Raw genomic sequence first — 27,699 nt, 5'->3', positions numbered from 1 at the left:
CTCCAAGAGTCTATTTCACCTCACATGTGTCCTGTGGACTGGTTTAACTCTTAGGAAAAAGATGTTCTTGCAGGAACATGCAGCGAAGGAGAAGGACTACAATGCTGACGACCCACCACCAGATGATGCCACTAGTTCAGGAGTTGTTCTGAAACCCACCCAGCCGCCCACATTAGTTTTCAATCAATGCTGTGCTCAAGAGGGCGCAATTGAGTGTTTTAAATGCAGAAATTGGGCTCGGAAACAGGGTTGGGGGGGCGGTGTGAAATACTGTTTGCTCGATCACACACACACACACACACACACACACACACATTTTCAGAACCGCTTGTCCCTTACGGGGTCACGGGGAACCGGAGCCTACCCGGCAACACAGGGCGTAAGGCCGGAGGGGGAAGGGGACACACCCAGGACGGGACGCCAGTCCGCCGCAAGGCACCCCAAGCAGGACTTGAACCCCAGACCCACCGGAGAGCAGGACTGCGGTCCAACCCACTGCGCCACTGCACCCCCCGCTGTTTGCTCGATCATTTAGACATAAATAAAACTTAAAGCCTTTTTAAAAAAATAGATTTTTTTCTTAAAATTTTGAAAATTTTGTACAATCGTTCACACCAGACAGGTACAGCACATAATATGATATTGTTAACGCGCGGTGAACATTAATGTAAACAGTGGGAGTCCATTCCACTACGAAATAGTAGTTAACAGATAGTAGTCACGGATTCCTGTAGTCCCGGGTTCCCCTCTGACTGGCTGTCAGGTTGCTGACGCTCAGTCTGCCACTAGGGAATTATGGGGGATTCAAGGGGTGACCTACTAACCGTTGTCTAGAGTAAGGGGTCTCAGAGTGACCTGGAGACTTTCATAGAAGTTTGGTAGTGTGGTTCCTTGTTTGTCTTTGTTTTTATGGGGGCAATATTAAAGAAGCTGTACATTTGTTAATTTATAGAGTTTTTAAGTGCTTTAACTCACTGAAGTTGAAGGGGAAAAAAAAACATGTATGTGTTCAATAAAGAGCACTTTTCTAGAACCCTGCTTCTGCTAGTTCCTTCTGGGGGTTGCTGTAATATTTTATTCTGTGGTGTTTGCATGTTGAATTAAGATGCACCAGAGAAATGTTGGACAGATTATCTCCAACAGAAGGTAAAACAGGTTTGGCGAACTGAACTGTTAGCACGTCACAATTGTTTCATACTGAGGAAACATACATATATAAACTAGATATGGAAAACACTTTACATGTGAAAAATGTCAATTTTATGTTTCATAGGAAAACACGGTTAACAGAAGAAGTCAAATCAGAAATTTGATCTCCATGCCTTCTGACAAATTTTTACAGACCTCTTAATTCATATTCTGTTTACAGTGTTGGGGACCAACACTAACAAACTAATGTTTTCAATAAAGAAACAATTTTTTTTTCACTTGAACTCCAGTGTATATTTCCTCTAGGTCTGTAAGATAGTGTCCAGGATTCAATCCATGTTTAGACTTGTGAAAATGTTTACTTGCAAAACTACATCAATCCAACGAATCACGGACAATTTTAAAAAGCATATGAGACTACATGTTTTTTTCTAAGCTTTCATAAAAGGCTGTAAATGTAGTTTAATATTTTGTTGCAAGAATTTTATTATTGAATTCAGTTATGACTACGTAATGATTTTATAACACTGAACATGGCATGCTAAATAAAAACAATACAAGATTTTTCAGACACTGTCATCTGGTTCATAAAATTAAAATTTGCTGCCCTTATGCCTTTTGGGGGATTCGTGAATATGCTGCCAAACTCTGGCCCATCCGAAGTGCACTAACTAATAAATAAAGCTTTGAGTACAACTTCAGTACCAGAGATTCAAACCAAAAACCCTTTTTATTCAGGCAGTTCCTTTGCTGAAGGGTCACCTGACAAATGTTGGGGTAAACATGGTTCTACTTTCTTTTTACCACAGTAAAGATGATACACAATACTTCAATACATAATATAGATGGCAAAAATAAATGTAAGAAACAAGTCGTTAGAAGTACAGATGAAGTCATGACACTTCTACACTGTATGAACATGGCAAACTGCATTATTCAACCTCTTATAACAGTCAAGTTACGTGAAGACATGCAGACCATTTGCAGGAATCTCAGTAGAGCTAGAAATTGACCATGGCAACCGTGGACTTTGTCATGGAACAAGTGTACCTGTAACCAATTTAAAACACAGAAACTAACTGAATCTGTGTATTTTTTCCAAAATTATGTTTTCATAAATTAATTAAATTTTACTAATGGAGTTTATGAAGGTTCTACCAGGAAGAATGAATAGTGTTTGCTCATTTCACTCTTAGACATACTTGTTTTTGCCACTGCAATATTCATGCACTGCTCCCTCTCTCTAAAGTCAATGTGAAAAATGTACATCTGAGCAACAGCTGAAAATATGACAGAATATATTCACTCTGCGGGGGTGCGGTGGCGCAGTGGGTTGGACCACTGTCCTGCTCTCCGGTGGGTCTGGGGTTCGAGTCCCGCTTGGGGTGCCTTGCGACGGACTGGCGTCCCGTCCTGGGTGTGTCCCCTCCCCCTCTGGCCTTACGCCCTGTGTTACCGGGTTGGCTCCGGTTCCCCGCGACCCCGTATGGGACAAGCGGTTCTGAAAATGTGTGTGTGTGTGTGTGTATTCACTCTGCCTCTGAATTCACATCTGAAATTCAAAATCCATAATAAATTTTATCAAGTTACAGAAGGCACTGATTCGCATTATCTCCTCTTCTCCATTAGCACTTGCTTCCAGCCCTGACTCTACCTTTTCCTGTAAAAAAAAAAAACAATTTAGCTTCATTCAACACGTTAACACGTTTATCTGCATTCCAGCTATATTGTATCGCATTAGTGTGTTATTTGCCATCAGTGTCTAATTCTCGCTCTTAATATTTTCAGCCAAAATAGTTTTACAGAGCGAGGATACAAAAGGAAAGCTTGTTAACCACGAAAACATGAGTAATAATAATAGAGAGCGATATATTTCTCACACATACAGAGTTAACATAGTAATTCCAGTGGCCTCCAACATTCTGGCCTTCTGCTCTGTGGTTGCTAAGAGAAGCCATTGCTGCGCTAAGCTCCGTTTGTCAGGAAATCTTATCCATCCATTATAAGTGCCAAATGAAGCAGTGGAGGAGACGTGCTTCTTAAAAGCTGCTAATAATGCAGAGGTAGTTCTTAATTATGGCAGCAGAAAGCATGCTTATTGACCTTATAATGTTCAGGGTCTTTTTCCAAGACGTGGAGCTCAAGCAACTTAAACTAATTAGGGGCAACACAACAGGAGGGTTTCTTGCTGCTCTGCTCACTGCTCCATTTGGCAGCTTTTTGATTTAAGGCCCATTGAAAAAAAATCAGTTCAGAGTCCTGATGTAATCACTTAAAACTCAAATGCACATGCAGAACTTGCCAGATGTATATGCATTTACTTGTTATTTTTGTGTTTCATGTACAGTGTATTGCACATATAAGAATGCCACTTTTCAAATGTGATCATATTTTTATACATAATTGATTTAATTGATTTATTTTATGTGATTACATTGCCTAAAGTTTTGTTTTAACATGTTTGTCTGTTTTGGGCCTTTAACTGGTATGCCAGAATAATTATCGGCAGAGCAATGCAGTTGTAGGTATAGCAAAGAGAAAAGCAACATGACAAAAACTGTCAAGTTTTCTGCAATACAAAATTCATAATTCTGAATATAATCTGGAAATTGCTATTATGTTTCTGTTAAATAGTTCTACCTTAATTTCAGTAATCTTAATTTAGTGATTTTCTGTTTTACCTTGACTCATTATCAAACTATCAATGGAGAGCATTTGTTCTATGGGAAATAGTGTTATGTGTTTACAATTAGTCAGTCACACATTTATGCATAGTTAGTTTTGGGTTGATTCCATTTAAACAATTCCAGTTCAGTCCTGTTCCTCGCAAATGTGGGTCGCAAAAACATGCATGTTTGACCATGCGATGCTTTGCTTTTCCTTATCCATCTTTATTATTCAGCCTAACTGATTAAAACGACAGTTAAATCAATCCATAACCAAGAAGTCATTAGCTGGACACATGTTCAGATAGCAGCATACCAAGATTGTGCATGAAGAAAGAACCAGTTTCTGTCACCCATCACTTTGTATGCTCAGCTTTGGAGCCACCAGTAATATGAACAGTACCAGAGCTAATTCAGGGACTATAGGATGAAAAAATTGGTGGATCCAGTGTCAACTAAGCTCTGTTGTTCAATTCTTGGGTGATACCTGGTAGTTCAAGAGTCCTAAAATAGGGTCAACAGCTGGACTGCTCCTGGTACAGTTGACTATGGTATCAGATTGGTCCTATTGTTCTTATGGATGGTTACAGCAACAGAGTCACCAAAAAAGCAGACTACACATGGTTTAGTCTGGCTATGACATTATTGCTTCCTTCTTAAAAACCAGCCTTGCCGTCTCTGTTGCACTGGATGATGGCAGCAGCTTCTCAACTACAGACTCTTCTCAACTCAGAGACTCTTCCAGTTTCTGTGAATGTTACCGGAATGGAAGTGTGCCTTCATGACAGAGCTCGAACACCATTGACACATCAGGAGTGGTGCCTGTCCATTTGGACAGAGCAGGCACAAGCGCTCTCTTCAATTCCCTAGAGTGGCTGACAGGTCTGGGACTATGGCAACCTCTTTTGCATTGTCCTGTTTTGGAGTAATAAGGGGTAAATACTTAAGATGTATGAAAACGTGTCACAGCAACAGCTTTTATACAATTATATACTACTTAAAATGAAACAAACAACGAAACACCGTCTGAACCACTTGTCCCATATGGGGTTGCGAGGAGCCGGAGCCTAACCCAGCAACACAGGGTGAAGGGCTGGAGGGGACACACCCAGGATGGGGCGCCACTCCATCGCAAGGCACCCCAAGTGGGACTCGAACACCAGACCCACCGGAGAGCAGGAGCCAGTCCAACCGATTGCGCCACCGCACCCACCTTAGAATGAAACATACAATTATTTTAATAATTATTTTAAAAGTTATAACAATTAAAAATATCAGACAGTATAGAGTTTCACTTTATTTTTAAGTCTTTGTTCTGGTCACATTTTGGTCATGACTTTGGCCTTATAACACAGGTCTGTAAATAGTATCTGAAATCTTAAGGATTATTTTTTGCATGAAAATCTGATCAACTTCTCAGCTGGCAAATTCGGTATTACTGGAAAAGCCGTACTCAGAAAATTAGCTGTGAAAACCTGAAAAAAAATGCTTTCTGCCTAAATCTACTTCCATTGTCTGCCAATACTTTCCACATGTGTAAAACAACACAAATCATGATTCATATTAAACTGCGTAAAATTATTTTTCCAGATTGCTTCCTCTTCCCCTGGTTGGATTTACTGTATATTGCATTTAACTTCTGTTTGATTATTTATTCTTCACATGACCGCTATTAACCAGAACGTGTCTCCGCGACTCATTAAGCACTAACAACATTATTTACATGTCAGCCATTTGTCCCACAATGAAATTTTCAAACGACATCATCGACACTGGAGGTTCAGAAAAGTGGCATAATTTGCATTAGATTAAAAGGAACTCCGAAAGAAAGGGCTGAACACGTCTCTTTTTCTCGCGGGGTTGACAAAAAAGTTGGCAAGAAATTTCAGCGAAATCCCATCTGGAAGTAATTAATCGACAGAATACAGGGGCCAACCTTAAAAGATTTCAAACATTTGCTGAAGTGCTCCTTGTTCCTAATTATATCTCACCGCCTGTATTCCTCATTATTTAGAACTGCCCACTAAAAAATGTGAACGTTCCTCCTTCCTCAAACAGCATCAAATTAATGCTTAATGGCAGAGAATGAATGAGTTACTGTGATGGAATAAAGACATTAATGAGGTAATTTTATTAGAGCAGCTCATCCAACCTTGGATGAAAGAGAGGGGAGTAAATAGACAGAAGCTCCATGGAGGAAATTAGGGTTTCACTACGCACTAATTAATGCTTTTAAGGTATTTAGTACAAGCACCAAATTAACTGCCCCAAAAAACCGTCATTGAAAAAAATACATTGTTGCCCTCCCACGTAATTACAGAACAGTACAAATTCAATTTTAATGAGGCGAAAGCCACCCCTTTAACATATTCTGCCCAAAACTGCTGAAAGCTCGCTCTTGTTGGGGCCTAAGTTTAAGGAAGCATTGAGCGAACAATATAGGATTGTCAAGCCCCAAGTGCTTTATGTGCTGTAAACAGGTAGCCCCTGAATAGCTCCCCTTCTGAGACTCCTGGGAGGCCTGTCTTCCCAGCACAACAAAACTTGGCCCTGAAAAAGAACCCAGAAAGGAGACGGAGGTGAATGGGCCCGGTGCGGCTAGCCGGGCTGAATGGCTAGTGGTTCTTAAGTGATTACACTATGTTGTGCCGCCCCCCTCTCATTGAGTTATCTTTACACAGGCTTTGTCTCCTCTAATTGGAGCTGATGAGGGACTAATTGGTAGCTTTTTTACAAAACACGGTACTTAAGCAATGGCAAGCTGGGGAAGACAGCATGAGTGGAGTTAATGAGAGGCTTTGCACAAATAAAGGCTTTAAAATAGGCCTGTTTTCACAGAAAGGAGGAAAAGAAAGTTGAGGATGGCCTTTGTTTCTTACATATTTTCCTTACGTGCAGGTATCTCAAAAGGGGAGCAAGGTGGTCAGAGAAATGTTGAGCACTGGCTTAGATAATGGGTGCTTTTCTACAATGTTTGCAGCCTCCATTTAGCGTGTCTATAAATAATGAGGGAGAACAGTTCCTCCAGTGAAAGCCTATTAGTCCGCACACACAATGCAACTGCACTTCTCTGAGGTGCATTGAGAACCATGTTGAACCCTCTTTAGGAAAGTCTTTGAGACCTTCCTCCAAAGAGCTGTTTTTTTTTCCACTTTACATGCGCCTTTGTTTTACAGAGAAACAGTATAATACCATTAAAGTTGTGACATGAATTGAAATATGTTTTGCAAACGTTTACATTTTTCCGTTGCAGAACCGCAAGTCCTTTTGTGTTAAAAGTAGGGATAATCACAAAAATTCATGCACTTGTTCGTGCATTCAACTAAAATTAGATAAGCAATTAAAAACACATTTTCATTTATACAAGGTTAGAGAGAACGGGCACATGCTCGCTCGGTGTAATAGGACGTGACTCGCCTGCGCGCAGCAATCTCACGATTTTTCCCTATGATGATACTCTTTGTTTTTTCTACTGTTGCGTAAATGACTGGTCTGTTGGTGGCCGAGTGTGATACCCCGCTATGAGGCATCCTAAGTGAGCTAAGCTCAGTCACACTTATAAAGTTAACCACTTTCTTTTGTTCTTGGATTGTGGTAAATATCCATTTTTTTTTCCCCCCAGAATTCTTAAATTGTACAGAGGATAAATGTTTTGCGTTGCAAACACAGAGGCTCTCATCATATAAGTAGAAACTTAATGGCTCTTGGCAAACCATCAGTCATGTTCATGTTATCTTTTCTTTAGAAAGGCTCTAATTGCCTGACCAAATATTTTTGACAGGTCATTCGTAGCAGTATTTATGTTCTAAGTGATCCATTCGCTTCCTGCAGACCATATTGTTTAAGCCCACAGGCACTATTTGCATTTCTTTTGTAATGAAAATGTGAGTTTCCTCCTGATGGAGACAATTATCGTTTTAATGGACTCCTCGGAGAGAAAGGAAAACTGCATTTGAACTCTTTTTTAGATGACATTAATTATCTTCATAAAAAAGAAATTCACACCAATCAGTAAATACATCGGACACTATGGGCATTTTGTGAAAAATGCACCGCTTTCTTTGAAAAAGTGTTTCAGCACTATTTTTATTTTTTACACAAGATGTTGGCGAACAAAGTATGAAAGTCACAGTGGAATAGAGAATTTCAAAGTATGAACTAAGAAACTGTGCTCGGAGCACATTAGTCACAGTAGTTGAGATTTTATATAGTATCTAGTATGCATATGTTATTGTTTTATATAGGATATAAAACAGTGTATAAAGCAATTAACTATGCATTTAACAACAAATACAATTATTGATATTGTTGTATTGTTTAACTTCAGACATTTTTCTCAGTGTGACTTAGAAAATTAGATTTGAACAGATTGTGGACGATTTGAGGAAGATGTGTTTTAGTGCTCAAAAACAGCAGATATATTGCTAGATGGCAACACACAGCAGGTGCGTACTGTAAAAATTTGCATGCACCTTCAACTCACTGTGCCATTTGTGCTGTTCAAGGATATGATCAAACAAAGAAAATAATTTTATCGATGTTGTACGCTGGTAGTCATCTGTGCAGTAGAGGCCAGTGAAGAGTGCAGTGGAACATTTCTTCCACATCTTCCCTTAGCAATAAAACCACTTGTGCGATTCACTATATCATCTTTAAAAAAGTTTATTTTAAGAGAAGTTTCCCTCCCTATCAGTTGTACATGCAGCTATTTGAGTTTTGTATGCTGGCAAAACCAGTGGATTGCACTAAGTGACTGTACTTTATTTTTAGAATCACATGTCTGAATCTGGGGGGGTGCAGTGGGTTGGACTGGGTCCTGCTCTCCGGTGGGTCTGGGGTTCAAGTCCTGCTTGGGGTGCCTTGTGATGGACTGGTGTCCTGTCCTGGGTGTGTCCCCTCCCCCTCCAGCCTTATGCCCTCTGTTATGGGGTTAGGCTCCGGGCTCCCTGTGACCCTGTATGGGACAAGCGGTTCAGACTGTGTGTGCGTGTGGAAAGATTGCAGCAAATGAAAGGACAACTTTAGTTGTGCACAGCATTGTTAAAAATTGCAACTGTAATGAAATAATACATTAAGCCCTCTTATTAAAATTTCAGTAAAGAATTGCAGTCAGTTATTTGCAGTCAGGTACTCCCCCTATTGGTGTACTTAACAGCAAACTGTTAAATACTGCATTAAATGTTGAATTAAAGATTGTAAGAGATATTGCTGATGTTCACAATCTGTATTTCTTTAATAAAGGAGACCCTTTTGTAACCAGGCTAACATTGTCAAAGACAGGCAAAGTTCTTTGCATCTACTAGCCGGCAACAGAAAGAATGGGACTGGAGAGGGATCGAGATGAACAGTAGGAAAGCAGCGGTTAAGCCCCCTTGCATAACTTTGCGTACCCTGGATAATGACAGTTAGTGAGTGCAATTATGAATTTTCACGTATTACAACAGCCTCTGCTGGACAGAGCAGCTCAGTAAGAGAATGTGCTTACGCAGGGAAAGAAAAGAGTACTGGGAGCTAATGAGAAAAAAAAGTCACAGTACTCCAAGTGCACCATGTAGAAGTGGTGGTCCTAGCCCACTTCAAGCACTGCATGACACCAATGCACAGCTAACCAGTTTATAACCTTAAAACCAGTTTGACTGGCATACATTGCATTGTTGGTGATTTTGCAAGGTCTAGGGAGGAGATCTGATGCTCGTCAAGTTGTACGAACATATGGAAAAAGTAAGCTTCTGTAAAGGTTGGGAATTAAACCCAGACCTCCTGGAAGGTGGCCAGAAGATCTACCATTAAACCACAAATGTACGGTATGCTTACAGTACGCTGACAAAACTCCGGAGTCAAGGTTTTTCACCTAACCGATCCAAAACTGACATACAGCCAGTTCTACTGGTATACCACAACCAGAAGGCAGAAACTGCATTTTACTACGAATGCTTACTCAAGGTTGAGGAAAGAGGTCTCAAGATGACCAAGTTACAAGCGGAGCCTACACAAAATGGGGACTGCTGCATTGGCCGGGAATCGAACCCGGGTCTCCCGCGTGGCAGGCGAGAATTCTACCACTGAACCACCAATGCGCTACATTTTACAAAACATTTTTTGCATATTTACAGGAGATTTGACAAACACCAGGTGAAAAGTTCCTGAGAACATCAATGTGCAACTGTTGCATGTCCATTTGTTAATAGTATATCACAGCTATTTTGCTAGCCTTTTGATAGACAAGCACTTTAATCATTAACGCTTGGCCAGGGTTTGACCCAGACAACCCATAGTGTGACCAAATGTGTAGAAGGATGGATCTTGTGTATTGGCCAGAAACCAATCCAGGCTTTTCATACATACATACATACTGTAACAACCCCGTGTTACTGTTTTAGGAGGGAGTGTGTGCTTAATGTAAATAGTTGCATTATGGGAAATCTGTAAATAATGTTTGTAACCGCTGGGGGCACTTCAGGGGGAAATGGTGGGTTGACTGTGTCTGCCCCGATGTAAAGGAGTGCTGAGGGGCGCTAAGGCAGGCTATAAGCGCAGGTACTGGAGGAAAAGGGGTCCTCGGACAGAGAGCATTATTTCCCTGGTTCTGGTGTTCGAATAAATCGTTCGTTATGAACGCTATCTCCACGTCCTTCTTCACCCCATCCAAACCCACGGCGCTACGCGCCACAATACATACATAAATAAATAAATAAACATCCACCCATCAATTTCAATAACTACTTGTCCTGAAAATTGCACATATTTATTATGCACTGACTGGAGACCGGATTTGAAAGCTAAATAGTATACACTAACCCCTCAATTTTACAAACAAAATTGCGATCAGAAGTATGTGTGTAACTTGAAAATCACTTACACCATACCGCAGTCCCTAAAAAAATGAATATGCCTTAATAATAAAATCTGTCCATCCAGTTTTGGTCTAATCATGTTCTATAATAAGAAATAATAAACTGGAAGCACAAACTAGACCCCCATATGCAAATTGTCTTATATGCAGCCTATCTCTGTAAGGCAGATCTGAAAGAGGTGGAAACACATCCAGAATCTTCTTTAAGTGCAGCTAATCGAATTTTAATCCGTTTATTTCGTTGATCAGCCACAAAGTAACTTCGCACGCGAAACGAATAAACGTTGACAGGACACGTCGGCTTCCTGCGGCTGGTCACGTGGTCAAACTCTACGTAACGACGTGGCGCAGCCTCCTCCTTACTGCTCGCTCGCGTGTTAAAGTTAAACGCCATAAGTAAATAAGGCAAAGCAAAAGCCTGAAACCTACAGTTATCTTTGCAAAGTTCCCCCATAGTGTGTGAGTGACAGTGTGTTTCACTGATTTATGGATGAGTGACCCATTGTGAGTAGTCATATCTAGTGTAAGTCACTTGGTGAAAGGATGTGTGGGCTAGTAGTAACACTACGTAGTATTCATTGTAATTCGCTTTCGAGAAAAGCGTCTGCTAAGTGAATAAATATAATGTAAATGTTTTAAATGCGTCGCATTTCCTTCAGCTTCATAAACTGGGTTATGTGTAAATGACAGAACTACGTGCACTAAGTGCAATGGTTCAATTTCCTACTCGCTGCCTCAACACGCTCAAGTGCCGTAAATAAAAAAAAAAAAAAAAAAAAGAAAGAAATCAGTGCGTCGCCACAAACGCTGCGGTAAAACGACACGCTGTTATCTCCGTCGCGCGCCTCACTCAGAAACGAAACGTTCAATTACACGGTTGCGCCAGCAGGTCGTCCAATCAGAAAGCGCCCTGTTGGCCATGCTGCGCTTCCCGACATGCCTTTCTGTCAACGCTACGTCAGCACAGGAACCGAATGATGGCGGTGTCCATTGGAGAGCGACAGGCTGCAGCCGCCTGTTTATTAATATTCTCTTTATTTTTCCATGCGACTTACGCGGACATCCCCGCAGGGGCTGTAGGCTCAACAGATGCCCCGCACCGCCGTTTTGAATACAAATACAGTTTCAAAGGACCGCACCTCGCCCAAAGTGACGGCACTATCCCGTTTTGGGTCCACACTGGAAGTAAGTTACAACTAGGAGCCGCTCTCGATGCTTCCTCAGCTGTGCACAGTTTATTAACGCTTTCTCTTCTTGTCTTTAATGAGTGTATTATATCGAGGAATAAATGTCTCTGCAGAAATATGACCGAACTCTATTATACTTTCAACTCAAGCTGTTGCTTTTAGTTAGGTACCCTCTCTTTTAGAGTCTTTCCTCCAATCCAGCCAAAAATTCAACTGTGCATTCCATTCGATCATAACACTTCTGACAGACATGTAATATAAACTGTCACAAAAAATACCTGTTACTGGCCAGTGTCCCAAAAGATTGAATGGCAAATGTGGTTGATGTGGATGGTTTGCAGAAGAAAATACCTGGAGAGTAAATAATAATAGCCTCAGGATAGATGAGTTTTAACTCCAACAACTGGATACATGTCCAGTCTTTCCTCCACTTCCAAATTCCCCACTCTTTGTACAATGAAGGCAAACAGTTTTTAACAAACTTCAGGGGTTGTGGGTTATTTTGCTGTTTTCCTGTTTGACCACACAGATAGGACTCTATTGGTGAGTCAAAGTCCATTCTTGTGTGTTTTTTTTTTTTTTTTTTTATATTATTAACCTCATGATAAGGGTTTTTCATCATCTTGTTAATATTGCCTCCCCTTCGTAGAACTTTTTTGTGTTGTTAAGGGTATCACCAAAAGGTTGCTTGTGCAACACGTGAAGAGCACGGTGAACATTTTGGAGAACCTGTACATTCAGGCATTGCTAACTCTCTGAACACTGTCCTTTTTTGATATGGGATGGATATGATTAACTAAAATTTAACAAACAAGTTCCAAAGGGCAGAGAGGGAGGAACGTGTTTTCTATAGTAGTTGCAGTTTTAATGATATGGAATTTAATGTAGGATAACTTTTTTCCAGACACAAATCAGTTTTCTGTGCTTTAGACATGCCTTAATATTTGTCTTACATTATGCTTCATTTAGCCATAATGTTCCATAATCTAATACCACTGTTTAAGGTTGCTGGCAAAAATTAATTAGCCATGTGAATGTTAATCTGTGAATAACATTTTAATCAAATGTTTACATTTTTTTTGTCAAGTAGAAAATATAACAGTTAATTTATTTCTGGAACAACTTCTTCATGGTACATCCAGAGACAAATTATAGATAAGGCTGCTTCTCTTGTCTGAGCAGGTGAACAAGACGGCCATTCGTGAAAGCTGACACATTTAAAGCTAGTGAGTCAAAGTTCGTTGCCTTCATACCAGAAAACACGCATTTAACAGCAAAATTTAGGATTGCGGTTTACATTGGCAGATATCCCAATCAACTGGTGCAATACTTTTCTTTACACAATACTCTCATTGCTTTATTTATTAAATCAGATGTGCAGAATGGACTGCAGTATGAACAGTCTTAGCAAAAATAGCTTAATTTTCATTTGAAGTTATGAATTGCATTTCTGCAGGATGCCTCTTAAAATGTGGTGGGAATTTCGTCTTAGTCATAAAAATAGTCTTAACAAATAGCGCACACAATTTACATTATCGTATTTGTTGGAAAAGTAGTTTAAACAGTCAAGGTCATTAACCTCTTGAAACTCATGAGACTAGAAAGAGTTGTACATGGATTTCTTAAAACTTCCATCAGACTACAGTCAGGCAGGTAGTTGAAAATGGAAGAAATTCAGCACTACCTGCAACTCTCCCTAGGAATGGCTGTCCTGCAAAGGCATGAAGTACAATCCTGAAACAAGTGACAAAGAGCCATAGGATGACAAACTAAGGATCTTTAAACATCTCTTGCGCTTGATAATGTCTGTGTTCATAAATCTCCTTTAGAATAACACTGAACAAGAGCTGTGTTCATGGGAGATTACCATAGAGGAAATCACTATTCTCTAGGAAAAAAAAGCATTACTGCTGATCTCAAATTTGCTAAAGACCTGATGTTTCACAGCACTACTGATACCACATGGTGTGGACAGATGAGATAGAAGTTGAACTTCCTGGTAAATGTACACAGTTTATGATTGGAAAAAACAAAACACTGCATGCCAGCATCAAAACCTCATCCCAGCTGTGAAGCATTGAGGAAGGAGTATAATGCTGTGTGGCTGCTTCAAGACCTGGATAGCTTGCAGTTATTGAGGATCGATCACTTTTAAGTTGTATCAGGAAAGTTTACAGGAGAATGTCACTCTGTGATCTACAACTCAATACATTTGGTCATACAACATGGTGATGATCCAAACACGGAAGTATATCAAAAACAGAGTGGCTGAAACAGAAGAAATTCTGTGTTTTACAACAGCCAAGTTAAAGTCTTAACTTCAGTCCCACTGAAACGCTGTGATGTGATCTGAACTGGGCCTTGAAGATCAGATCATGTTTTAGGAGCCATTCGTATGGAAATCCAGATATTCCAATGGGTTCACAAATGTTTCCCTCGCAATTGTATGTCTTGAATAGCAGTAAAGAAGCTCCAGGTCTTAGCATCTTGGAGATGTGTTCAAACAGACTACTAGCTGTTAAAACATGAAGTGAGGATAGAGCAGTATTGAGAATTGGTGCACAGGAGCTACAAATGTGACTGGTAAAGAGCATTTGTTGTGCAGTTACTTGGATTGGTTGTGAATCGTATACACACACACACCACTAGCCTGATTGGAATATACTCATTTCAATTTGGAATCATCATTCAGAAGTTATTCATTTTAAGTAATAGAATGTCAAAATCAGGAGTTCTTAACTTGGGGTTGGTTCATGAAGAAATTTACATTTTTTGTTAAAAGGGCATAATAAAAGCCTGTAGTAAAATTATGATGAAAGAAGATGCTGGGAGACCTTGTGGTAAATAGACTGACATGACTGAGGAAGAAGCTATTCTGTGCCTTGATTTCCATCTGAGAAAACTAGTTCTGTTCCAGATGCCATCCCCAGTTCTGACCAGATACGAATCACCACCTCGCTGAAGAGCCAAAGGGGTTCTGTATGGACAAAAAACAAGATGAACTTCGCAAACTGGGAAGCTGAAGTGACGTTCAGAGTTTCAGGCCGTGGTAGAATGGGAGCAGATGGATTGGTAAATTATGTTTCCCCCCCCCCCCAATTTATAGGCCTTATATATATCATATGTGTTTGTGTGTATGCATGTATATACGTGTATATTTATGTGTATTTTTTTTTTTTTTTAAAACAGGCAATCTGGTTCACATCCGGACAAGGTCTTGAGGGGCCAGTCTATGGTGCTGCAGATTCATGGAATGGTGTTGGAATTTTCTTTGACTCTTTTGATAATGATGGAAAGGTCAGTAGATGGCACATTTATGTTTTTATTTATTTATCGGTAGTTAGAATCATGTTTCCAATTTGAATCTTTTCAACTTTAGAACCATTTTTACTGTGTTTCAAGCTATAGAGACACTGTTAGAAAAGTGGATATGGGAACAGATAAAGTTTGACATTTGTGTTTTCATAATATACAGAAATAAACTTAGTGATGCATTGACACTTCTTTCTAGGTTTCACGTTCATACTATACATCTTCCTACATTAACAGTTTCACTTCAAACAATGTTGTTTCCTTTTGGAGTGACGTGAACATTTGTGTATTTTGAATAGATGAAGCCATGGGGTTATTTGTAGCAGAAAGAGAAACTTTTCTTTTTCATTTGTTACAGAAAAACAATCCTGCAATAATTGTTGTTGGGAATAATGGGAAACTTATTTATGACCACCAGAAGTAAGTCACAGAAATCATTAATCTGAATTTTGCTGTTTCAAACAGAATAAATTGTGCCTTGTTTCTGTTTGACTAAGATTAAAAAAGATATGATCTTCATAGTTTTCACTTTTAATATATTATTCATCTTTAATACATTATAATTATTAACTATTTTACTTTTTTTTAATAAAATCTTTTCCACACAGTGATGGGTCAACTCAGGCCCTTGCAACATGTTTGAGAGATTTCAGAAACAAACCCTACCCCATCAGAGCAAAAGTCACATATTACAAGAAGTCACTGACTGTGAGTTACACTTGTATCCATTTCCTTGTTTTCATTTACAGATTAATAAATATTTTTCCTGCTAACTTTGCATTTCGTTTCTTGTGTTTGAAGTCAAAAATACACCTTTCGTGTCACTGTATATACTACTGGCTCCTTGTGTTACGAACACTTGAATTTTTGAGGATGCCGATATTTTTGTCAGATTATTTTTAATTGTTATTAGCTCACGTGTTTTCTGAAATATGTGTCTGTTGCGGAGTCAAAGCAACCTGCTTTTCTGCAGCTAGCCTTTAGCTGGTAGTAACATACTCACAGAATGGGAGTGTGGAACAGTCATAATTCAACTTGCTCCCAGTGCTTACAACTAGTGTACATGATCAGTTACAAGGTTAGGAGCTTTGCATATGTTTATGAGATGAGTCTGTTAATGATCAGCACTAAACAGGAATTTAAGATATTTGTTTTTTTAAATTAGTTTTCATTGTAATATAGATTGAAGATAAAAATATTGTCTGTCATTTTTTTTTATTTTACTTTATTCAGGATATTTAGAGAACAAACCCTATAAAAAAATCAGCTGGCCTCTTTATTATTAACCTTTTGATTGTGTTTATAGTAAAGTCACAAGTGGCCAGAGGCTGCTAAATAAAGCATACAGTTAAGGGATGAATCTGTCAGCCTTTGGGCTTGATTAAGCAATGACAGACAGTGTGACAGTGACACAATTTTTTTTTTGTTTGTTTTATAAATTTTAATACTAATATTTGAAGTTAAGAATCATGAAGTCTTAGAGAATTTATTTTAACTATGAGATTTTTGCAAACCTCAATTAGCGGAGAAGCAGTAAATCGAATTGCTATGTTTTTATTGATTGTGACTTAGTTGTAAAATTGAATTTGAATTTTGAAACAAATCTGCTTACAAATGGACTTCATAATCCCTGATCTTATTATGTTCGTGTGTCGAGCAACCAGTTTATGTTACTGAATATAACAAAAACAGCAATTGCTGAATTAAATGTATACATAGTATTTCCTCTTGCACCGTATTTCCAACAGGTCATGATCAATAATGGCTTCACTCCTGATAGGAATGACTATGAACTCTGTGCAAAAATTGATAATATGGTAATTCCATATGAAGGATATTTTGGAATCTCTGCAGCTACTGGTGGCGTAGCAGGTAATTTTGCAATTTTTCCAGACAGTATCTGCTTGTGTTGTCTTCAAATGAATTTGGTAGTTAGTATATTGAATGTGTTCTGCAGCTAACTTTTTTTAAAAATGGTTTCTTTTCCAGATGATCACGATGTTCTCTCATTTTTGTTGTTCAGTCTAACAGAGCCTGGGCAGCAGCCAGTATGTACTTGTGACTCTTTCATATTATTTATAAAAACAGTATTCCATAAAGGTTTTAAGAGTGATTCGACTTTTAGTTAGTGTTGGCAAATTCAAACAGATTCTGTCATTTTCTTTCCCCAAAGCCACCACCTGAGGCTGAGATTCCAACGGAAGAGAAAGAAAAGTATCGAGCAGAATTCGAGAACTTTCAGCAGGAGCTGGACAAAAAGAAAGAGGCCTTTCAGAAAGAACACCCAGATGTTCAGGGTGAACCGGGTAAATATGTCTATTTGGAATTTAATGTTTTTCCCCAATTTCCTTACTTTAGATTTGTTTATATTTTGGTTTTTTTTCCCCCCTCCTTTAAATTTTAAACAATTTCAGGGATCAAGCAAGTTATACTTTGGCTTCCAAGTGACTCTTGGATATCCTTCTTTAATGCATGCAAGAGCTACAACTGGAAGGCTCACAGGAATTACATTTAACATGTTAAATGACAGGAATTATGTTTGACACTTCTGATTGCTTTGGTGAATTTTCCCTGTTTAGTGGAGGAATTGTACGAGAGCGTAAACGACCGTGAGATCCGGCAAATCTTTGAGGGTCAGAGTCAGATTCACCTGGAGATTAAGCAGCTCCATCGACAATTGGCCGTGATCCTTGATGAACAGCGCCGCTACGTCACTGTAGTGAGTGATGAAATTATAAAGCAAGGGGCACAAGGTCAGCCTGGTCAGGTGAGGCCTGAGAATAATTTCCTGGTTTCTTTGTTTTCTTATTTATTTTTCATCAACGTGTGTAATTATTTTATAACAACATCTTTATCTAATAAATAACCATTTCTAGGTTCCTGGGAAAGATCTTGATATGATAATTAACACACAGCAAGAAGTGCTGAGAACCCTAAATGAACTGAGGTAAGACCATGACCAGACCATTTTTATTGTTTTCGTTCATATACCAAAGGTATCAAATTTGAAAGAAAAGCAAGAAAAACAACATAACAGAGCAGAACAACAAATGTCTCAATCTGCTAGTCTCTTGTAATATTCATTTTATGCAGGTATTTTCATTCAAATAATCTGTCCTAATATTTGTTTGTCTTCCCTGCTCAGTTGCTTCTAGTAAATCCCCCAACCATTGTCTTTCCTTCATCTGACAAAAGAGCACTGTATGGGCACTTTTTTAATATCTTTTGATCTTAGCCTTTAAAACATATTTTGCTTTCTGCTTAACTGTGTAATCCAGCCAGAGGATGACACTCAGTGACTGGCAACAATTTGGAGGGGTGATTTGTGGCTTTTGCCTGTAAAATTGAGGGATTAGCAAATTTTAACAGTACTTTATTTGGTGTACGGCATTGTCGGTAGGTTTTAAAAACTAGTTGTTCATCAAAGGTGCTCGGTCTACAGATAAATTCTTCTTTTGCTTTAAGTATGCTAAATATGTGAACATTGTATATTCATTTTTTACTGCCTGGCAGCTGTTCAATTGACCTTTGAATAAATCAGATTAGGACTTCAAATACTGACTGTCTGTATAGCGTATGAACAAATTTGAATGACAATCTTGTAATAATACTAAGCCTGATTTAAATTTAAAATATTTAAATACCTTTAGAAAATTCAACATCAGTAGTGTTTTGTACCCATTGAAAAAAACATTTATCTTTCTTTTGTTTTCCTTGAAGGTGCTTTATACACTATGAGATTAGTTGTCAAAATGCTTGTATTTAATAGCACAGCTAGTAGATTGCATAGTTATGTATTTACAGAAATATGTAAAATAAAATCAACGCCAGAGGTAGTCTATAAAATACTGTAACATCATTAAATGGATGGGTGCACCTTTTACATTTTTGATTTATACATGCTATTCGATAACTAAAGTTTTTTTTTCCCCCAACTTACAAATTTTACATTGGATAACTTTTATGCTACTTCTCATACATTTCTCATTAAAAAAAATATTGTCTGTACAGTTTTGGTATAGCAAGCTTTTACTTTGAACTATAATCAGTGTGATTTAAACACTTGTTGCATTGTTTTAATTTCTTTTATACTAGGTTCATTACACAATCATTGTTTTTGCAGTTGAGTTTTTTTCCTGGCAGCATGGTGGCACAGCAGGTAGCACTTCTGCCTCACAGCACCTGGAGTGTTCGAGTATAGGTTGGAATTCATCTCAGGCTGTGTGGAGCTTGGATATGAGTTTCCTCTCATAGTCCAATGTATTTTTGATTGATTGGTGACTCTGAGATTGTGTGTGTGCGCGCGCACTCCGAGTACTCTGCAATGAACTGGCATCCCATGTGATGGATGCCATTTCTAGCCTTATGCACAGTGTTTCCAGCATAGGCTCCAGACCGCCATAACTCTGACAAGGAAAAGCAGTTAACGAAAGTGAGTCCACCCCGTGACCTAATAATGTTACTAAAATACACTACCGGTCAAAAGTTTTAGAACACCTCCATTTTTCCATTTTTAATTGAAATTTACGCAGTTCTTGTTTCTTTGTCTCAATAGACTGTGAAATTAAAGCATAGAACAAATAAACAGTTGGACATAAAAAAGAAATCATGGAATCGTTTTGTTTAACAAAATTTTATCTAAATTTTTGACTCATCAAAGTGGCCACCTTTTGCAGGTATAACAGCCGAACACACTCGTGACATTCTTTCTACAACGGAAATCAGATATCGTTTGGAAAGTTCCATCCTTTCGCCTACTCAACGGCGTACAAAAACCCTGGGTGATGAACCGAAGATTTCAAATTTTGATTCGTTGGTCCGTAAGACCTTCTTGCAGTCTTCAGTAGTCCACTGGCGATGCTTCATGGCCCAGACAAGCCTCTTTTTCTTATTTTGCCATTTTAGCAATGGCTTTCTTACTGCCACTCGACCTGTCAAACCTGCAGCTCGAAGTCTTCTCTTCACAGTTGAAACGGAGACTTGCTTTCTTCGACCAGTGTTAAGCTGTGCTTGAAGCTGTTGTCCTGTGAGCCACCTATCATGCAAGCTGTTGACTCTCAGAAACTTGTCTTCCGATTCTGTTGTGGCTTTGGGTCTGCCAGACCTCCTCCTGTCAGAGTTTGCTCCTGTTTCAAAGTGCCTTTTGATGGCGTTGGAAACTACTCACTGACACCTTGGCTTTCTTTGCAATTTCTCTAAAGGAAAGACCTACACTTTTAAAGGAAGACAGCCTATTATAACCCTTGTTAATTGCCTTTTTCCTCACCATTATGAGAGCAATACACTACTTCCTGCAGTACAGTACTGTCAAAGTAAAGCTTAAGAGGGTTGTAGTAACACAGTCTGTTCCAGCACTGCTTTTATAGAGACAGAGGGTTTGTAAGTAATCAACAAAAGTTGGGACACCTGTAGGAATTTTTAGCATCAACTTTCAAGGCTTAATTTACTTCCATTGTTGCAGAACAGCTGTAAGTTGTTAACCCATTACTACTTCCCCGAACAAGGCCTTTTTGTATAACTCTGAAATGTACATTATTTTTCAGTTTTTGGTAACCTAATTTTTTTTTTTTTTTTTTTTTTTTTTAAAAAAAAAGCCTCTGGCAGTTTACTGCTTACCTTTGTACCATTTCACGTTATTCACTGGACTTGAACTGCTTAAATTTCAATAAAAACTGGAAAAATGGGGGTCTCCTAAAATTTTTGACCGGTAGTGTTTATTAGGAACTGTGTCTGGAAAGGTGGTCATGTGTACATCTCGCCACAAATTACTCATAGACAGTAATATGGCATTAAGAATTTCAGAAAGAATGGTTGTTAGAGATGTATGATGTACTTTAAAATTGTTTTTTGAAAGTATTGTTTCAACATAAAACACACACAAATAATAGTGTGTAAAACAAATCACTTTCTTATTGGATATTCCAGTCTGTTCAAAGACAGCGCTTCATGTTTGATGCGCAGCCATGGAAAAAAAGTGGAATTTTACTTGTTTAGTTGTTAAATTATGCTTTGAAGTTGCTTTTTATTGATGTATTTTTTTGGCTGATAAATTGAATTATTTTATCCTTGTAGATTATAAAATAATTTATATTTCACCCTTTTGGGTAACAGTGGCTTTTATTTTCTTTGCGTCATGATTGCTATTCCTCAAGCGGGCTTTGGGTTTCTAAGTAGGTCATTGGCCTTGGATAAAGATTAGATGTTTAATAAATGTTCACTTATTTATGGGAGATTTATTTCTAATAAATTTGTTGGACTTATCTTTTTCTTCTGTGTGTAAGGGGAAAATAAAATTGATTTGGTTTTGGTCTGATGTGTCTTAGGGGATGCGTGTTCTTTGGTTCACGATGTGGTATGGCTTGGAAGAGAAAGCAGCATCTTAGTAGTCTGTATCCTTAAAGGATTAGTGTGCAGTTTTTAAATATATCCTTCATAACAGAGAAGAACACGATCTCCATCTGATTGCTTTCTTGTCATTGCAATTCCCTAAGGAGGGTGTACTTATTCTTTTCAATCAGTTACATTTGTCAAAATCTTTGTGTGTGTTTAATCATCTTAAGATTTCTCAAGAAATCATTACTCCCTCCTGGCAGTAATAATATGCTATACAAAATTGTAATTAAATCAGAAACATGATCTTAATTTGACGATGTGCACTTTATTAAAAAGGTTAAAACCTTTTTCATATTAACAAAAATTCATCAGAACAATGTTTTGCACTGGAAAGTCTGATTGTACATTTAAAGATGCTTACAATCTAAAACGTTTGCGCCATAAATAACTTTCCTTGATATTTTGAAATTATTGCTTGACTTATCTGTATGGTGTATTATGAAAGGCTCCCCCTGCCCACTCCATTTTTGACTGAGAATTCCTGATATATTCTTATGTTAAATTTATATATTGTTAGGCAATTATTAATGCAGTTTTTTTTGGAGGGCCTGATTTACTTAAAAGAAACCACTGAGAGGAAAAAAAATTCTCTTACTTTGTCTTACAGGCTCCAAAATGAGGAAAAAAGGGTTTTTTTTTTTGTTTTTTTTTTTTTGTTCTGGGTTTTCCTAAGTAAGGCGACCATGTAGAATTCTGAAAGGGAAGGAAACCAGGTTAATGATTTTGATAAATGTATTTAGTTTTATCATGGTTAATGTGGACAAGCTCCACCTGATTACATATTGGGTACACAGACAACATGTTTAGTGTGTTTAAAAATTGTATGCCTGAGTATTTTTATGTCGTAAGTACCACTTTTTTCAGTTATTGGTACTTGCTGTCGTATCTGGCCCATTTTAAGGTCTTTTGGTCCATTTTCTCACTTGTGAAGGTGCTTTTAGATTCGTCCTTGTAATGAACGTCCCGTGTGAAGCCAGTAATTGAGCTCGCTGTAAATTTAAATAAATGCATATTATAATAAATGGGTAAGATAGTTTAAATGATAGGTGGATGTGGGGGGGAACAGTATGTTGCAATGTTCTCACTGTGCTGTGCACTTTTGGGCACACACAGTTCATTGAGCACACACAGCTAAATTTTGAGTACATAAATCATCTGTTTTCCAATCATCACAGATTTCACACAACACTCTGTGTAGGGGTCCAGCTGGTAGCGTAGCGATTAGAGCTGCTGCTTTTGGACCCAGTGGTTGCAGATTCAAATCCCACCTCCAGCTTTAGTATCCTTAAGCAAGGTACTTACCTTAAATTGCTCCAGTAAAACTACTCAGCTATATAAATGAGTAAATAATTGTAAGTAGCTTCACATTGTAAGTCACTTTGGAGAAAAGCCTCAGCTAAATGAATAAATGTAAATGTGTGAATTGCCTGGTGACTGCCTGCTCCTGTCAGCCCAGTATATAGTGTTACTGTATCCCTGTTGTGAAAAGAAATGGCATCAGCAACAATCTTATAGTTTGGTTTATTGTTTTGAATCATCTGACTTTGTAGTTATTGATGACTTTTTTTTCTACAGCAAAAAATTTGGTACAAAAATAGTTTACCATGCACACAACAAATAGTAAGGAACATTGCATTCGTAGTCTGAATGCTGTGTCTTTGTAGAGTGACCACTGCATCTGGGTAGTATATTACATACAAGTCACGCTGAAGATCACTGCTGTGGGATGCTCTGATTGTGAAGGACCAAATGAAAAAGTTTGAAATAGTGTACATCTCCTCACGAACTAGTGCTATGAATCATGCTGTAAATTTATTCACTGCATGTTTTAAAAAAAAGTCTGAGGTCTCTTGTTTTGTGTTACCTTGTTGAGGGCAGCATTAAATAAATTAAAACAATTTAATTGTATAAAAGTCAGTTTGGGGAAAAAAAAAAAATGAATACTGTGTAAAAATTGAATAGTCTTTTTGACCACCTGTATTTAGTTTTCTTGGCATTTACTGACAGTAGTATAATTTTGTAAAATGCTCTGTATTTAGGTATTTTTTTTTTATTAATGCAGAAGTCATTTTCAGTGGTACAGCTTATTTAGCAGATGTCACATGGCAAAAATCTGACACTGAGTTCGATACTTTCATTCATAATGCAACACAAAGCTGACCCTTCAGTAACTTAAGATAATCGTTCAAAATGATAAAAATCATGTTTGCATGATTATTATTAGGTTTAGGATTAAAAACAGCATAAAATATGTTTTTATAATCTTTTATAAATCCTGACTGGCACAAGAAAATCAAACATATAGGTAGTGCTAATTAAAATATATGTTTGTGGAGAAAATACATGTCTGGAGAGCAGCTTTATTTTAGCTGCTATTTAATTTTCTTTTCATGACTGTAATGGTCATTTAGTTCCCCCCTTTGACCATGGAAGGATATAGAGCTTTCTAGGAGTGTTGTGATGAAAGTGATGATTCACAGTAATCTTTTTCACTTTAACATGAAAATAGTAAAATGAATTATTGAATTGTTCCTGCAGATTTCTTTTGATCTGTCAGTGCTCTTATGACAGCTTTATATTTTTATTCTTCTAAACTTTGTTTACAGTGAAAGTGTCACTACAGGGCTGTCTGTGTTTTTGTGGTTTTTGGGATTTTACCCAATATGTCCGTGAAACAGGAGCACTACCAAAACAATTGCAAATAAAAGTTGAAGGCTGGAAAAAAATTTCTAACATCACCCATCCTTTGTTTTATTTTTTTCAGAATTAGTTGCTGCAGTACTACGGAGTTACACATAGTGTTTGTAAACCATGGAAATAATTTATACATCCAAACAGATTTATAATTCCTGTTTGCTGTTGTCAGAGAAAGGTGCCCTAAATTGCTCAAGTTTAAAAAAAAAAAAAAAAAAAAAAAAAACTGAATACATGGGTAAATCCTTAAAAGTAACTTAATGTTATCAGTTGCTTTGGAGAAAAGTGTCAACTAAATGAATAAAATGCAAACACAAGTCTGGGTTTGTGATGAGAGGGGGGAAAAAAAGATCAACAGTCATGATTTTGTGTTCTTGAAATATTTCAGTAATGTTTTTTTTTTTTTTTTTTCCTGCTCCTTTTAAGCATATTATAGTTCTGAAGAGAACTAAGAGCATTTCTGTCACTTATTTTTGTGACTTTAAATTCAAGAGCTCTAACAGTAGAATGTTAAGAAACCATCCACTAACAAAAGGAAAAGCTGCAGTTCTGAGTATTAGGAAGGATCATTCTCTTGAGGAGTTTTAAGTATAAAATAGTGAAAGCATGAAATTGAATAATAGTGCCTCAGTACGAATTATGTTTGGTGTTTGTCTTTCAGAAACTCATTTGCAGAGTCTCTAAGGCAAGTGGGGTCCTTGCAACACCAAGGGAATGCAGCTGGGACATATGAGACTGTCCAGCACATCAATGACATCAAGGAACACCTACACATAGTGAAGAGGAATGTCGAACACTTGATTCAACGCAATGTGGTTAGGACCTGTGTACTTTTAAGCAGTAGCGTAATGCAGTCCTTCCATCCTGGAAACTTTAATATTTCTGTTGGAGAAGATCTCTTAATGATGCCAGATTATTTCGCTCTATGATTTTCCTTTTAGAATCCAAGTGAAAAGGTGAAGTGCCCTGAACTGCCTCCAATGCCATCTTGTCTGTCCACTGTCCACTTTGTGGTCTTTATGGTGATTCAGTCCATCCTCTTCATTGGCTATGTCATTTACAGGTGAGTGTGGTAGTATAAATTCACGTTATATTAAGTTTGTTATTCTGTGTTCTGAATTTAAAATTAATCTAATACTTTATTGTAATTATTCTGCTCTTCAGTTTTTTGTTGTAGGATGTTATTTTTTTGGAGAGTAGAACATTCTTTACAGCAAGCTGACTGTTTTCCAGTGGAAAGTTTATGATCAGCAAAATGGTTTTATTCCCATGTTTACTTTTTTTTTTTTTTCCCCCCTATTTTAGAAGTCAACAAGAAGCAGCAGCCAAGAAATTCTTTTGATGATGTGTTTCCCTCTGGAAGGAAATACAATCTGTAAATGAGGGAATTCATAATACATTGTTTATTTCTGGTTGTTTTCAATTTGTAAATTATTGTACTTGAGATCATGTTGGACTTTTTTTTTTTTTTTATTAAAGTTCTTAATTCGACCCTAGTTGTACAGGTTGTAAATGAATGCTTGCCACTAATTACATGTGTAAATCTTGATAAACGGTTCAAAATAATATGCAATACCTTTGCTGTAATAAACCAGTGTAATTTGAATTGTAGTAAGGGTTAAGGCAAAGTGGCAAAATTAAATGTCAGCCACTGTCTTTTCCTGTTTTTAAAGGAATTTGTTAGTTCCTCTAAATGCAAAATTCATTCTAAAACCAGAGGCCCTGAATGTATCTTTTGAATGTTTAAGAACTTGCCAGAATAAAATGTTTTTTCTCAAAAAACAAATGTTACTGTATCCACTTTAGTTACATAATGCTTCTGAATACCTAATTTTTAATTCTTTTGATATTTACACTTACAGTATATATGTAAAATACATATGTAACAATGTTGGATATCAACCATCATAGTACAGTGAAACATCTAGTTCTCATATAATCTGATGTATCCCAAGAATTCCATAGTTTGTTCCTTTAAAATTCCCTGATTAGGTTTGAATTCCATTTGAATCTTTATAAATATTCTTATTCATTTAGTAAACTGTCCTCAAATCCGTGTTGATTGGTCGTGGCACAGAAACACAATGGGTAGTTTTTTTTTTTTTTTTTTTTATTTTAGAAAGTTTGCAAAGGTATTAATGTTAATTAAACCTACATGTAACATGCTAGTTGCATGTCTCCTAAACATGGGAGTAGTAATGGTCAGCAGAATAATTTTTTTCTTTTGGTAAGTTATATATTTAATTTTACTAGAAACACTGCACTCAGGGTTATGAATGTTCCCCTGTGATAATATAAGAAATGTATTTTGTGAAATTGTTTTGCATTCATAACGCTTAAAAGTTGAGATGTAATTTGAATATTGGGGATACATTTTAGTAAGGACAGCTCCCCCCTCCCACTCCAGTGCTGATAGACACCACTTTTCCCACTGGACCCTACAGTATGATTATGTGTTACCCACCCTAGAGAGGTACGGCTGTACATCTACATACACTTCACATGTGACTGTCATACTCTTCTGCGGAAGGATATCGGTCTCACTGTCATTGCTCATGAACTCCACATCCAGAAAAACTCCAAAAAACAAAGCAGGGTGTTGCTCATCTCTGCTCGCGACCAACAGCTGCAGTAACAATCAGAGCTCCGGTTCTGAGTCACCTGTCAGGAATCCGTGCACCTGCTCCTAATCGCAGCACGAGCTATATATAAAAGGCAACCGGGAGGCTGATCATCTTTAATCGAGAGTCCTAGCGAACACGGACTTGGCTTGAAACCTAGAGGTTGTCTGTTTGAATGCTGACCCAGCCATTGCTGTAGTGCGATTGAGAAAGGAGTTTTTGCTGAACTGCTGTAGTATAAATACCCTACCATTTAAACTGGTAAACAGTGGAGAAAAGTATTAGCTAAATGTCCAAAGACATGCTTTTCAGGTTCCCCCACAGTGTGTAAGTGACAGAGAGTGTGTGTGTGTGTGTTCCACTGATGTATGGATGAGTGACCCAGTGTAAGTAGTGTATCTAGCGGTGTAAGTCACCACGGTGAGTAAGGTGTGTGGGCTGGTAACACTACATACAATTCATTGGAAGTTGCTTTGGAGAAAAGCGTCTGCCAAGTGAAAAATGTAAATGAATAAATGTAAATGAAAGACACAACTTCATCTGAGACAGTCAGTATGGTGGTTATAGCTGTCACCTTCCGGTCAGAGGACACCAGTGTGAATACATACTTCTGCTGCAATACACCTGAGCAAGGTACTTACTCTGAATTGCTCAATTAAAAGCTACCCTGTTGCTTAAAAGAATAAATTGTAAAGTGGTGGTGCCTTCAAATTGTTTATAGTAGTTTTTTGGTGCTGTCACTGTGTTTCTGTTCATCGGTAGAATTAGTTACTGTCAATAATATCTGCAACGGGAAGTGTCCTGGTTGGGCCTGTTACCTTACA

General features: G+C 37.8%; 1 protein-coding gene and 1 non-coding gene across 2 annotated transcripts; one reads left to right on the top strand and one right to left on the bottom strand.

The window, feature by feature from the left end:
* Positions 1-9,821: 9,821 nt before the first annotated feature.
* On the bottom strand, positions 9,822-9,892 carry trnag-gcc (transfer RNA glycine (anticodon GCC)). Its single transcript has one exon. It is a non-coding gene; the product is annotated as a tRNA-Gly (tRNA).
* A 1,714-nt stretch (positions 9,893-11,606) lies between these two features.
* lman1 (lectin, mannose-binding, 1) lies at positions 11,607-26,036 on the top strand. Its single transcript, XM_018748256.2, has 13 exons — positions 11,607-11,853; positions 14,773-14,927; positions 15,045-15,152; positions 15,526-15,587; positions 15,776-15,875; positions 16,916-17,039; positions 17,157-17,215; positions 17,341-17,473; positions 17,747-17,934; positions 18,044-18,114; positions 24,916-25,069; positions 25,196-25,317; positions 25,560-26,036. Exons 1-13 carry the CDS (start codon positions 11,643-11,645, stop codon positions 25,594-25,596), a joined length of 1,524 nt encoding a protein of 507 aa, XP_018603772.1. The 5' UTR covers positions 11,607-11,642; the 3' UTR covers positions 25,597-26,036.
* Positions 26,037-27,699: the final 1,663 nt, after the last annotated feature.

Source organism: Scleropages formosus, chromosome 6 (assembly GCF_900964775.1).
Source record: "Scleropages formosus chromosome 6, fSclFor1.1, whole genome shotgun sequence".
Taxonomy (NCBI): domain Eukaryota; kingdom Metazoa; phylum Chordata; class Actinopteri; order Osteoglossiformes; family Osteoglossidae; genus Scleropages; species Scleropages formosus.
The sequence above is the reverse complement of the archived record's forward strand: the minus strand, read 5'-3'. Positions and strand labels throughout refer to the sequence as shown.

What these genes read in the sequence shown, in the direction of transcription:
- lman1 (XM_018748256.2), top strand. Translation starts at nt 11,643, where the DNA reads ATGATGGCGGTGTCCATTGGAGAGCGACAGGCTGCAGCCGCCTGTTTA. An exon ending in CAGAGCCTGGGCAGCAGCCA is followed by an intron (nt 17,216 to 17,340) that starts GTATGTACTTGT and finishes CTTTCCCCAAAG; the next exon opens with CCACCACCTGAGGCTGAGAT. An exon ending in ACTTGATTCAACGCAATGTG is followed by an intron (nt 25,070 to 25,195) that starts GTTAGGACCTGT and finishes TTTTCCTTTTAG; the next exon opens with AATCCAAGTGAAAAGGTGAA.